General features: G+C 39.6%; 2 protein-coding genes across 3 annotated transcripts in view; both read right to left on the bottom strand.

The window, feature by feature from the left end:
* LOC136664334 (amine sulfotransferase-like) overlaps positions 1-14,450 on the bottom strand; it is a 44,898-nt gene that overhangs the window by 16,958 nt on the left and 13,490 nt on the right. For both annotated transcript variants that reach the window (XM_066641468.1, XM_066641467.1), the window contains exons 4-5: positions 4,854-4,948; positions 4,586-4,757 (exon numbers count right to left, since the gene is read on the bottom strand). In XM_066641468.1, the coding sequence (XP_066497565.1) occupies positions 4,917-4,948 (32 nt within the window). In that variant the 3' untranslated portion in view covers positions 4,586-4,757; positions 4,854-4,916. The remainder of the gene's footprint in view (positions 1-4,585; positions 4,758-4,853; positions 4,949-14,450) is intronic.
* Positions 4,955-13,143, bottom strand: LOC136664333 (uncharacterized). The gene is made up of 5 exons (XM_066641466.1): positions 13,090-13,143; positions 10,433-12,440; positions 10,140-10,268; positions 9,603-9,695; positions 4,955-6,400 (listed from the first exon to the last, which is right to left on the bottom strand). The coding sequence occupies exons 2-5, from the start codon at positions 12,426-12,428 to the stop codon at positions 6,183-6,185; spliced, it is 2,436 nt and encodes an 811-aa protein (XP_066497563.1). The 5' UTR covers positions 12,429-12,440; positions 13,090-13,143; the 3' UTR covers positions 4,955-6,182.

The following is a 14,450-nucleotide window of genomic DNA, read 5'->3' as shown; positions in this document are numbered from 1 at the left end:
CACTACAAACCAATGTGTTTCACACTATAGCACCAGACATACTCCACATTGTAAACACCTCACTCATGTCGGGGGGTTTTCCGAGCTCACTAAAAACTGCAGTTGTAAAGCCTCTTCTAAAAAAGAAAATTTTATCTCTGATCATCTCTGATAAGTAACTACAGGCCAATTTCTAATTTACAGTTCATTGGCAAAATCATTGAGAAAATAGTTTTCAGGCAAATCACTAGTTTCTTGTCCATTAACAGTAGCCTAGACAAATTCCAGTCCGGGTTCCGGTCTAATCACAGCACTGAGACTGCTCTAATCAAGGTAATTAATGACATCCGCATAAATACAGAGGCTGGAAAGGTATCTCTTCTATTACTTCTTGACCTTAGTGCTGCCTTTGATTCCTTTGACCATAAGATTCTTATAGATAGATTCACAAACTGGGTTGAACTCTCAGGAACAGTCCTGAAGTGGTTCATTTGTTACCAGGAAGGCAGGGACTACTTTGTAGAAATAGAAAATAATATTTCAGAGAACATGCCAGTAACCTGTGGTGTCCCCCAGGGCTCTGTTCTTGGTTCACTTTTATTTAATTTATATATGCTTCCTCTTGGCCAGATTCTACAGAACTATGGGCTGCCTTGCTTTGCTTTGTGGGGCAAAATAATATGTTTCTATAGTCTCTTACATGTAATACATAACACAAGTGAAATAAGACTATTACTGAAGCTTGTATATGATCAGTGTATGAATAATTCACACAGATTCACAAGCAGAGAAACAGTTTTCCATTAGATCCTAGGATGAAAATGCTAATATGGCTAACAGTTTATTGTAGTCTTTTTCTCCACATTACGCCACACAATGGAAACTTTACCCATTGATGCAAGGAGGCAGTGGGCTTCTGACTGTAGTGAGACTCTCTCCAGCTCAGGGAGAGGAGCTGTGTATAAATTTATTAATTTTTCCCAAACTAAAGAAGTCAGGTTTATGGAGGGCACCAAATGACTGGTAGCTACCTCCGCTCAGTTGAAGAGAGACTGGAGAGTTGAGTTTTCAGTCTGAAGTTGGTGTTTGGTGCTGTGTGTTTGTTCTGTTATTAAAATAAATTTCGGCTAACAAAGAGCCGTGTTTTCCTCACCTCATTTAACCCCTCATTCTCAGCAGCTTTAAAAACTACCCACTTCTTTTCACATCATCACGTTAAACCCAAGGCAAAGTGGAAAAAACTGTAATGAACTGCATATGTTCAGTCTTTGTGCACCATCCCCTTTGGCACTGTCAAATGAAACGGACATCTCTTCTCATTGGTTGATTGTCATCGTTTTAAGACCAATGAGAGGCACACTCTCCGCTCTGGAGCCATGGGCTGTGTCTGAAATAGAAGCCTCGCTGTCTTGGTTTCTTACAATGGAGTGATTTAGAAGGCAGCGTTTTGAAATGAAGGTATTTGTAGCTGAGTCGCATTACAGACTGGTTCACTCGCTATAATTATTACAACTTTACAACAACTGGAGCACAAAAAGTGGTGTTTTATACAATCATTTAGTTCAGACATGACTCAGAGCCTTCCTCCCTAAGAATACAGTCTTAGTAGACAGTGTTCACGTCATTTCAGACACTGCCACGGAGTATTGGTCTCTGCCTCCAGCTGAGGAACAGCAGCAGTGTTACTGCTTCTCTCAAACCTGTCAAAACTAATGTTAAAATTTGAAAAAAAAAAAAAAAAAAACTGAGTTCTGATCACGTCTTTCAATGTTCAAACATGAGACGCCTCCGTATTTTACAGGACTCTGGCAACATTACCTCAGCCCAGTGCTGGGCAGCTCTAGTCCACACTCACGTTGGTCCTGGTGACCAGACTTGTGTGTGGCCTCTAAAGTGTCCCAATGTAATTATCAGTGCTTTTTATTCTAAGGAGATGTAACTGAACATTTGGACTGAAGAACCATTGAAACTCAGCAGCAATTCTAGAATGTACTCACTCGAGAATTTAAAGGAACACTGGGTAGTATTTTTGCCCTAAAGCAAGAGCAAAGAGAAACTAGGCAAGCCTAGTTTTACCCTAAAATAACAGTTTCAAAGTCATGGTGATTTCTCTCTGACCTGTAATAAAGTGAACAGTGCTTTGTTGCTGCTACTCAGGGCTCAACACTGCAGAAACTGCACAGACCAACCTTCCCTTCAATTTCAAGACTGCTTTCATTCTGCAACTGTAGAGGGAGCAGAGGATCAAATATAACGCTAGTTACGGATGTAACTGTGGTTATGTGAGTAGTGGATGACCGACAGGGCGGTATTTACTGTGTGGATGTTCCTCGCGCATGCGTGCTCTAGACAGAGAATGTATACCAAATTAGTCACACAAGACCTTGCACGTGATGTCATCGAAGCTATATTTACCTGTGACTCATGGCAAACTGCCTCAGGAACCCGGATCACCTCACACACGCTGAGTGACCAGGAACCCTGGCGGTCATCCACTACTCACATAACCACAGTTACATCAATGACTAGCGTTATGTTTCATATCTCCTGGCCGCCAGTTCGGTACTTACTGAGTGGATGACTTATTCCTACGCCGTCACAAGGAGTGCCTCTGTTATGAATCCGTGATCAGGGACAGTACAGAGTGTGCAAGACTGGATGATGCTGCCACATTAACATTGTAAAAACGGGTAAAAGTACATGGCGATGACCAAGTTGCTGCAGCACAAATGTCTAGAAGGGAGACCCCTCTCAAAGCGGCCCACGAGGTAGACACTCCCCTAACAGAATGGCCTGTTGCTAGGTCTGGAAGCGATCGATGAGCAGCTTTATAGGCTAGCTCAATAACCTCCCCTAACCAGTGAGAAAGACGTTGCTTAGAGAGTCAACAACCATGTTTAGCATCAGAGAAGCAGACAAACAATTGGTCCGTCTTACGTATGGATGCTGTAGCCAGCACATACTGCTGTAGTGCCAGGACAGGTCACAAGAGAACACACTTAGAATCTGACTGATTAAGCACCTTAGGAAGAAAGGTCGGATTTGTTTTCAATACCACTGACGCCTCATCCAATCCCCACTTGATTTTCACCAATACGCTTTGCAGTGGCCACTACCAACAAGAACACAGTCTTCAGAGACAACCACTTGAGATCAGCCCCATCCAGAGGTCCAAATGAGTCACCCCGTAGGTACTCGAGTACTAAAGGCAAATCCAAAGGGGGAGGACGAATCCTAAAAGGTCTGAGTCTCCTTGCACCCTTCAGGAAGGCCACAATTAACTGACATGAGCCTAGGCATATGCCCCCACTCAAGGTCAGGTGGCTCAAGAGAGCAGCCATATAGACCTCCACCGTTGAAGGAGATCTTCCAGGGAGAGGAACTTCTTGTGGGCTCACATCCACAATTCTTCTGCCAGGTCCAAGAGAGGTTTGGACCTGGTTCCGCCATTATGATTTATGTGGTAGACAGTCGTTAGGTTGTCTGAATGCACTAGCACATGCCTGCCATGCAGATATGTAAGGAATAACTCCAGTCCCAGCTTTACCGCACATAACTCGCGGACACTGATATGCTCCCAGGCATGGTCCACCGACCAAGTGCCCTGAACCCATCTGTGCCTCCATACCGCACCCAAACTGGCTGCTGAGGTACCCTTTGTCAGGACTTCTCTGCGTGTGGGTAAGCAGCCCATGCTCACTCCCGACAGGAGAAACCTCAGAGAACGCCACAACTTCAGTTTAGAGTGTAGATGGATTGTAACAGCTCTTGGAGGACAGTGAAAAAAAACTGTAGCTCACCGAGGTGATATCGGTCTGAAACGAGACGAGAAAAGAGGCAGTTTGCTGTGAGTCACAGGTAAATATAGCTTCGATGACATCACGTTCAAGGTCATGTGTGACTAATTTGGTATACCTTCTCGGTCTAATGGAGGAACATCCACTCAGTAAGTAGCGCCCTGGCGGTCAGGAGATACGAAACATAACTAATTTTATCTGGTATTCCTAGACTGTGCTGCTACAGTTATTCAAGTAATCTACACAGTAAGATAAAAACAGCCCACCTTTGCCTTAGTGTATACTGCTGTACATGAACACTCCTGTTATGTTTGTTTTTCAGGAACAGCAATGATGTTCCCGGGTCAATTTGACCCAGTGCATGTTTAATTATCCAAAAGATGTCTGAAATGAAAAAAAATCCTAACAAGCAGTGTGAATATTTCATTACTAACTCCATTACTAATTATTCAATCAATATTTAGTGCAGTGGTGTTCCTTATACCTCTAACTGGTAATGGTTCAATTAGGATAATTCACTCGTTTTACATATTTTTTTTTTAAAGTTTCATAATTCTGCAGTCTTCTTGTCTGTCAAAAGATGCTTCAGTATACTTCATTTAAAGCTCCTCCTTGCATCCTTTAATATTCTAATGCAGTTATTCAAGAGTCTCTGTCAATTCTGACTTTCACTAGAAACAACCTGGAAAGTGGTTTTTAATGTTTTATTACTTTTCAAACTTCTTCAAACATTAAAACAGGTCAATTTGACCTGCAACATAACAGGTGGGTTAATGAAGCGTAACAAAGTATGATTTCTGGATACTGACCTTTGCGCATGAACTTTCCCTGGATAACATCCTCCGGGAGGAACTCATAGTTGGCTTTGGGGTCTTTCTTCATGTTTTTAAAGGTGGATTTCTCTACCACTCGAGAAACAGCTTCTGCGTCCAGATCTCGGCCGAGAAAACGTGACATCTTCTCCACTGCTGTTTTCAGATCCTGAGGAAAGGTTATGGAGGGACACCATCATGAAATATATGTCGTTAAAAAGGGTGTCCGCAAACTTTTGGACATTCAGCGTACTGCCAGTCTTACCGTGACCATGTCTTCGTACGTGAGGAACAGGATGTTGAAGTCATCTCTGTGTGTGTACCAGTCTCAAATGTGATCAAACCATGAAGAACCTCCCACTGCAGACACACACACACACACACACACACACACACATACGCGTTTTTGTGTAATTTCAGGACACCAGACAAACTACCTACAAATGGGGACATCCCTTTCTGGAGGTTCCAGAAACAAATGAAACCTATTTTTGTGTTTCATATAATTCCCATATGATGTTTATCTGTTGATTTTTTCTGTATGTTCTTTTTTAAAAAAGTTCCTATTTTTCTGGTTTATGTGAAATTATGGGACACTTTCGGGTTTATGTGAACTTCCAGGACATACAATACACACACTTTCAAGTCTGCTACTACCAACATAATGGGGACATGTTAAAAGTTGGGACTTATTTTACACATGGACTACTGCAAATCAAGGACACAACAATTATAGGGTGTATCATAGCTTTCAAGGTGATGTATGGGCATGTTCTTAATTTTTTTATAATCTTAGTAGTTCAATATTCTAAAATATTGAAATGATTTATTCTAACTGTACATGTAGTGTACAGTTAAACTAATCAGACATATTATCAAAAAAAAAACATTTATTTGAATTTCCAACACAAGGTATAAAACAAAGTGCCACAGTTTTACAGCAGATTCTATAGATCACATGCATCTACATTTTGGTGGATGTTTAGTTTTTTACATCTGGAAGCTGTCCTTCACACTAAAATTTCCTGATGAATGAGCAAATAAAAATACTACAAAATGGAATAAAATATTTTACATGATCCAAAGAAGGATTTTATCCATCTCTTCTAAAGTGAATGCATGGGGCATTTTTTTGGACAATTACAATGTATTCACTTGGAACTTTGCATTGTGTTATTACAATTATGTTATTAATAACAATAGCTATAACAATAATAAAGCATCTATTTTTTTATATTTTATTATTATTATTATTTTATATTTTTTACATTTACTTTTATATTATCCTTCAGCCAATAATATATTGTATTAATAACGAGCCTAAAAAAAATAATACATGGGTCAATCCACTGCAAATTTTCTCTCTCAAACAATTAAAATAACAAATAGCATACTGGTGAATGGTGAACAGTGTAAGTATTCAATGACGGTTATATACTGAACAAAGAAGGTTTAAGAATATTGCTGGCTGAACTTTACCAACTTAAAAAAAACTGCATAGAACACATCTGATATGTCAGAATAAAAAAATAAATGAAATGACAACGTCTCCTTCGTTACATTCATACATTTGTCAGCTTACAAAGTCAGTATTTTACCCACACAGTTTTCTTTTGAGTGCCACTATTCTGTTCTTCACATAGTACTTGATGGCCACCCAGTCACGGTTTCTGAGAGCATCAGGTTCAGACAGCAAGCATGAGAGACAGTCTTTCTTACCAGGGACTCGGCCACTCTTTATACAATGCATTAGGTGTTTCTCAACAGCATGTACCTCATCATCTGACCACTTCTTCCTGCTTTGTGGAATGTCTGTTGACAGAAATGAGATCTGAGTCACAAAACACAAAATGTACATAAAAACAAATTAATATTAGAGGGGCATGGAGTCAATCAGTCTGTGGCACTGCTCAGGTGTTATATGAGAGCCCAGGCTGCTCTGATAGTGGTCTTCAGCTCTTCTGCATTGTTGGGTCTGGTGTACTGCATCTTCCTCTTCACAATACCCCATAGATTTTCTATGTGGTTAAGGTCAGGTGAGTTTTCAGACCAATTAAGAACAGGGAGACCATGGTCCTTAAACCAGGTACTGGTAGCTTTGGCACTGTGTGCAGGTGCCAAGTCCTTTTTGAAAATGAAAACTGCATCTCCATAAAGTTGGTCAGCAGCAGGAAGCATGAAGTGCTGAAATTCCCTGGTAGACGGCTGCGTTGACCTTGGACCTCAGAAAACACAGTGGACCAACACCAGCAGATGACATGGCACCCCACACCATCACTGACTGTGGAAACTTTACACTGGACCTCAAGCAACGTGGATTCTGTGCCTCTCCTCTCTTCCTCCAGACCTTGATTTCCAAAGAAAATGCAAAATTTACTTTCATCAGAGAACATTACTGTGGACCACTCAGCAGCAGTCCAGTCCTTTGTGTCTTTAGCCCAGGGGCGAGACACTTCTGACAAGTGTCTTGTTCAAGAGTGGCTTCACACAAGGAATGCGACAGCTGAAACTCATGTCTTGCATATGTCTGTGTGGTGGTTCTTGAAGCACTGACTCCAACTGCAGTCCAGTCTTTGTGACTCTCCCCACATTTTTGAAAGGGTTTTGTTTCACAACCCTCTCCAGGGTGCGGTTATCCCTATTGCTTGTACACTTTCTTCTGCCACATCTTTTCCTTCCCTTCGCCTCTCTATTAATGAGCTTGGACACAGAGCTCTGTGAACAGCCAGCCTCTTTAGCAATGACCTTTTGTGTCTTCCTCTGTTTGTGTAAGGTGTCAGTGGTCGTCTTTTGGACATCTGTCAAGTCAGCAGTCTTCAACATGAGTGTGTAGCCTACAGAACTAGACTGAGAGACCATTTAAAGGCCTTTGCAGGTGTTTTGAGTTAATTAGCTGATTAGAGTGTGGCAGCAGGTTCAATATTGAACCTTTTCACAATATTCTAATTTTCTGAGAAACTGAATTTGAGGTTTTCATTAGTTGTCAGTTATAATCATCAAATTAAAAGAAATAAACACTTGAAATATCAGTCTGTGTGTAATGATGAATATAATAGGAAATGTTTTCCGGTTTGCAAGAGCACTGTTCGTTGCCTGACGTGGTTTTCCTCACACAAAATTATTTTCTCTGCTCGCAAATTTTTTACTGGCTCCGCTGGTATAGATTAGGCTAAATTTAAAATAAATAATTATTAATAAATAATTAAAATAATTTTAAATAAAAATTCCCCAAGGATGGAATTCTCTCGCCTGGGTATGCTCCGGACCCACCGCGTCCCTGAACTGTATACGAGGTTAAAGGCAGTGAACGAATGAATGTGTGAAACTGAAAATGTTCTAGCTTTCCCACTGTTACTAGCACTGTTCTAAGCCTTCTAATGGGTTACGTGCTGTATGATTATAGCTGAGCACTTGGGAGTGTTCATTCATTTATTTATTTATTATTTTTAATTCTTGTTAATTCATCTTTTTACTCTTTTTGCTTCTTTAAACGCTTGAGGAGGTAATGCCATAAGAATGTTTCAATAACACGACAAAGACATCATTACATTTATGTGGTAAGGAAATGTTATTGTTCCAGTGAAATCTTTCCTTGTGAATTTGAGTAATGTGAATACTATATGTGCATATATATGTTGTATAGTAATGAACAATTGGTGCATTCAGTCTATATTTTAGAAGGATGTCCTTGTCACAGTGTGACAATGTTAATATCACAATAAATAGAGATTGATCAATATAGAAAACTCTTTCATGAAATTTTTTTTGGCCATATCGCCCAGCTCTACTTGGTTGTGTGTTTTAAATGGATAAGACGGGAATAAGTGTTTCAAAACAAGTTTAGTTTATAAACCTAGCGCTAGCTTTAGCTTCGCATAGCTGTTTAAGATGGAAATGAATATTCAATAAGTAGCTGGAGACTCTTAAACAGACCCATTTAAGGTGGAACTAAACGCTTAAATACAAAAATTGTGAATAGGATGCAAGGATCTGCCTTTTAAACTGATGATTACGGTTGAAGGGAAAATAACACCAGCCTTGTCTAGTCTAAATTTTAATGTGGTGTAGATATTACTTTCTTGTAAATGCAGGGAAAATGGTGGTGGCTCTTTATATTTTTGCCCTCCCCTTAAGTAGGTAAATGTTTAGTGACATCACACGGTTTGTTTGCTTTAAACAGATAAAGTGGAATAACAGTTGCTTTAAAAAGCTTAAAAGCTATAGCGCTAGTTTCGGCTTTTAAGGTGAAACAGAATTCAAGAACCTGGCGAATAACGCCAATATGACTCATAAACCGACACATGTAAGGTGGAACAAAATGTTTGACTACAAAAATTGTGGATAAGATCTGCCTCCTAAACAACATTTATGGTGGAAAGGAAAGTTGATAAGTAACACCAGCCATGTCTAGTGGAAATATTTCAGGTGGATTTGGACAGATAAGTAAATGTGTATAATGGAGGGAAATCACGGCCACGTTCACTTATTTTGCGTAGATATAGATGTTATAGTGAATCGATGAACACTTTTCTGTGTAAATATGTTGATTATGGCACACTCTTCTTGTCTCTTGCTTGTTCGTTCAGTTTTCCTCAAACTGGCAACTGCTCGAACTTCACGTCTGAAGAGGAGGGGGAGGAGCTCTCCCCACTGTATTATAGTTTTTATTTAAATGCTTCGTGTCCGTATTACAGATTGCTTCTTTAAAGTCAGAGTCACTACATTTTTTTTGTTCAGTGTACCAGCACAACACACACTAACACACCACCACCACGTCAGTGTCACTGCAGCACTGAGAATGATCCACCACCACATCACACCTGCTCTGTGGGGGTCCTGAGCGCTGAGGGACAGGGGGGTAAAAAATATTCAGAATAACTGAAGAACTACAAAGTGCTACTGTGTGGTCAGTGGAACTGGGTGAATGGGCAGAGTGTAGAAAACTGGAGGACAATGAAGTGACCAGTTGGTCTATGTGCCATAGAAATAAAATTGCAAGATTGTTTTCCCTTACCATTGCTTTGTGTTGAACTTGGTTCTTGTAGATGACTTTGGTCAGAAAAGGATTCTGAGATTTTCTGCTTTTCTCCTTTTCTGTTATGCTGATCTAAATACAAAATAAATACATACAATTTACACTAATGTAAATCACCAGCCTACAGCTTTTAAATATAGTGCTTGTACAAAATAAGACTATTTCAAAGCCATCCTAAAACTGCAAGCCACATACTATAGTATACATTATATTTGGCCAAATGCGTTACACCATATACTTTTTTTAATGTTAAAACCAATTTAATTCATGGTGCAATATAATCTATAATTCTGATCAATGCACAAGCACAATGAAACAGCCTACTCCAAAAACACTAATCTGGAAATGTCAAAATAGGTATGAACGCAACAACCACATCAGAGTGCTTTACCAGGCAGAGAGGAAGAAGATATGTTAAACAAAAAGATCAGACAAAAAAAAAAAAAAGTCACTCAAGACTGAATATATAATTTTGGCCTCAGCTATCAAATATACAACTTGTTAACCTAAGCTTACCATTTGGATCTGAGGTGCGTGGATTTTCTAAAGTTGATGGCTGAGGAGCTCTTGGGCTCTGGCTTTCCGGAAGGTCTTCTATCTCTGCCTCATCACTTGACGTATTAGCATCAGTGTCTTCAATTTCATCTAATCACGTATAGAACTGGTTAGTGAAAATGATCTTGCAAAATACAGGAGTATCAAAAACATTTCACTTTGCCAAATTATCATCACATTAAATGACCCACTGGACCTGATCTTACTGCACTTCCTAAATACTAGTTTTATAAATAAATTTTATGTTCCTCTACCTTTTGGATCAATTACGATGTCATCCAGCTGAACACCCTGGATTTCTGACAGTGCCCCTCTCTCCATTGCGATAAGAAGCTTGCTCATTTTAGCAAGTTGCAAAGTACTTTCAGGCAGACGGTAGTATTGACGATGAATCCTAATGTCATGACCCAAAAAGTTGGCAAGCTGATCCATTTCATTTTCTTTTAAATTTAACACTGTTGACAAAGTTGCAATCTGTTTACGTAACTTTGTTGATGAAAGAGCTGTTGGATTTCTTGCACCACAGGCTTCTGCATACTCATGCAAAGCATCCGATCCACGATAAGATGAGAGAGCATTTGGACGTGCAAAAAGGTGTACAGTCTCACTTGGTACCTGACAAATTCTTCTTTTCTCAATGAGGAGATCCATGCAACTGACCATCTCTGGTGTCAACAGTACCGGCACCATCCTGCCCCTCTTTCCACGAATTTCCACCCTTTGAAAATGTTTACAGAGACTCTTTTCAAAATCGCTAAGCCCAGTTGCCAGGTCTTCGTGAATTGGTGACTGTTCTCTTGAAACATAGGACTCTAGTTTCAACCTTGCTGTTTCTCCACCCCTCCTTCTGTTAAAAAGTATGACTCTGGTAAGTGTCAGTTTGCATAAGCTTGCAGAGCTTTTGACATCAGAATTTTCCTTCAGAGCATTCTTATATTTCTCCATCTCTGTTTTTAAAAAAGAATGCAACGTCTTCACATCTTCAGTGAATGGCAAAATTTGTGGCTTGTTCATTTTTGCCTCATTGAGGGTTGTTCCTGCTGCAGCTGAGATTGATTCGTTCCATTTATACTCTTGCAAAACACTGAAGTTTCGCGCATCCTGAGCAAGCTGCTCTTGTCCCACCATTATTGCATTGCATTCCACAGAAGTTGCAATTTTTGCTAAACTATGGCCAAGTTTTAGAGCGAGTGAAGGAGTCTTGTATGTATTTGTTTCCTCACAGTGTCCAGCAACACTTCTCACTGCTTTGATGACATGGGGGAAATTGGATGGCAATACAAAATCTTCCATGCACTTCATAGGTGTCATTGTTCTTGCCTCAAACAGCAGACGTCCTACTTCTCTCATTTTTTGTCGAATGTAATCATTTTTTGTGGAACTTGGGTTGAGTTTGTTGAACATCTGTTCTCCCAACAGAAGTATGTATTTATCTTTCCTGATCAAATCAGAAATTTGATCATGCTTCATTTGGCATACGACTGTTTTCCAAAATCCTTTGGACAGATCGGGAGAAGGGGCAAATGCCATGTAACTGAGTGACTGCACATGCTTTTTGCCAGTGCTAGACTCATTAATACTGGAATTCTGTGGACAGTTTCTAATGTGCCTCCAAAGTGACTTTCTTGCATACAGACCCTGGCAGTGGATGCAATGTGTAAAGTCATGAGTGAATGCAGGTTTTTTAGGTCTCCTACAGGCCACCAAATCACCCTTACCCTCACTGGATACAACAGCATTGTGCACAAAATTTCCTCTGCTTATTAACAAACGCAGGCGCACTCGCCTCTCTTTTGATTTTTTATCAAAGCTGAATGCTTTAGCCACATCTGACTCATTGCGATGTACATACTGCAGATGCCTTGAAATTTTAGAGAATGGCTTCTCACAATATAGACAATACTGCTGCTTCTTATATCTCCAGCCTGTATTTGAGGATGGCATTGATGCTACATGAACAGAACTCTTGTTTTCTGTTTCTGTTAGAGAGATTAGATTTGAGGTGCTGACATTATTTCTTGCATTGCTGACCTCACTCTGGGTTCTGTTGTGTGGCTTGGATAATTTCATTTTGAGGTCACTGTTGTTTATGTTGACTTTCTCTTTGTTTCTCTTTAATTTCTTGTGGGAAACATGACTCTGAGAATCAGATGTGCTACAGCTAGAAGCCTCAGAAAGGTCACCATCTACATGTGGATCATAGTCGTCGTCACTATCCGTGTACTGCGAGTAGTCAGAGGAATCATCCATTTTAGTGAAAATCTATGAAAATGAAACCATAATTGTTTATTGAGCCATGAAAAAAACAAGTTTGGAGCCTTATCTTAAAAGACAATTCATTTTTCAACACAATAGTTAATGTTAAAAAGCCCATTATAGCTGATTTCTAACAAACCTGTCTTATAACATCTATTTGTGCTTCTAGAATTTCTGCTCTGTTCTTATGAGGCACGCAACAAGCCTGAAAGTAAAACAATAAAAAGCAAAATCCTCATCTCGAATTGTACTTTTCATAGAGATTTCTCGTGTAAAATAACTCTAGATGCTGTTTCTCTGCTGTGAGCAGAGAGAGAGAATCCTAACAGTGGACAGAGACATTTTTTCTTTTTTGTTTTTTTTTTTAAAACAGGCTTCAGAAATGCATAAGATCAGTTCTGAGCACACAAAACTACTGAAAAGCAGCAAATGATGAGGAAACATCCTCAGAGTTGTATATTAATAAAGGTGTGTTTCGATTAAAACCGTGAACGCCCCCTTTAACTACACCAAGATATTTTAGCCCAAAACAGTGCTGGAATTTTGGTGTCAGGACAATCGTTGGGTAAGGGCAGCACTGATGTAGTAGCCCTTAATGGAAAGAAATACTGAAATGCCTAGCTTACTATTATATGAAAATAGGTTCATTTTTTACCTGTGAAGCAGTAGCCTCCACTTTTGGCTCCTCGGTGGCCAAAGAAGTTTCAGGTTCAGCACCGTACTAGGCAAGCTTTGCGCGCCGCATGATTCTGCTGTCAGTCTAAATGAATATAGGCATAGTAATATTAAAACAATAACAGAAAATGACCACAAAACTGACTATTAAAATCTAAAACAAGGATCAACAATAATTTATTCAAAGTGATTTACGCCAAGGTGTAAAATTAGGACACAACACACACCCCGTTTCTGGTACAGTCCAATGTCAGGACATTTGAGACTTCCCTCAGGTCAAAACATTTTACCCCAGAAAAGCCTTGGAGCATCATTATTAGGACAGTTATTTAATATTATTATTAAACTTAGTTTATAAATAGCTGTCCAAATAGAGTGTATGGATAATCCATTTCTACCTGTGCTGCCATGATTTCTGCTCTCCGCTCATGAGAAATCAGCGAAAGATCCGGACCTTCAGGTGATTTGTTAATGTTTTTGTCCTGCAAGGTGTGAGACAAAGACCAGTCAGACATTTCATGCTGCTTACTTTCATTGCTCATGGGAAAAAAACAAAATGACAACAATAAGGACTAAGAGAAGCAACAGCTTTCATTTTGGCAATATCGTTCACGTCATGATGCAAAATTAGGACCCGACACACACCCTTTGTCTGGTACGATGCAAATTCAGGACAATTTAGATATTAAAAGGGGACGTCTACGATTGTGGGGAAATGCTGTTCTCTCTGGTTTGTTTACACTCAGAAGCTGTGCGTCTTTTAAGGTGGAACAGTGTGTTTGGGGAAAAATAACTGATAGTACGCAGCTGAAGTTTGACTTGTCTGTAAGCTTGCTTTCACTATTTGAATTACCACAGAAACCCATATGTAACTCGAGCTGTAGAGTTTGTAATAATGTCGGTATGTGTTTTATTTCATGCAGTTTGCCATCTCCTGAATTTGGACAGTCCACCTTAAGAAATCCAAAACAGTAAAAATAAGTCAGTGTTACCCACCTATGGAACAGACACAGAGCATCATCCTCATCTCGAATTGTACTTTTCATAGAGATTGTATAGAGATTTCTCGTGTAAAATAACTCTAGATGCCGTTTCTCTGCTGCGAGCAGAGAGAGAGAATCCTAACAGTGGACAGAGACATTTTTTCTTTTTTGTTTTTTTTAAAAACAGGCTTCAGAAATGCATTAGATCAGTTCTGAGCACGCAAAACTACTGAAAAGCAGCAAATGATGAGGAAACATCCTCAGAGTTGTATATTAATAAAGGTGTGTTTCGATTAAAACCGTGAACGCCCCCTTTAACTACACCAAGATATTTTAGCCCAAAACAGTGCTGGAATTT

Source organism: Hoplias malabaricus, chromosome 13, assembly GCF_029633855.1.
Source record: "Hoplias malabaricus isolate fHopMal1 chromosome 13, fHopMal1.hap1, whole genome shotgun sequence".
Classification (NCBI taxonomy): Eukaryota; Metazoa; Chordata; class Actinopteri; order Characiformes; family Erythrinidae; genus Hoplias; species Hoplias malabaricus.
This window is presented reverse-complemented; position numbering and strand designations above follow the sequence as displayed.

Coding starts and splice junctions, on each gene's coding strand:
- LOC136664333 (XM_066641466.1), bottom strand. CDS start 12,428: ATGGATGATTCCTCTGACTACTCGCAGTACACGGATAGTGACGACGAC. Junction 9,696..10,139: donor ACGCACCTCAGATCCAAATG/GTAAGCTTAGGT, acceptor TTTTGTATTTAG/ATCAGCATAACAGAAAAGGA. Junction 6,401..9,602: donor AAGTTCAACACAAAGCAATG/GTAAGGGAAAAC, acceptor TTCTGTCAACAG/ACATTCCACAAAGCAGGAAG.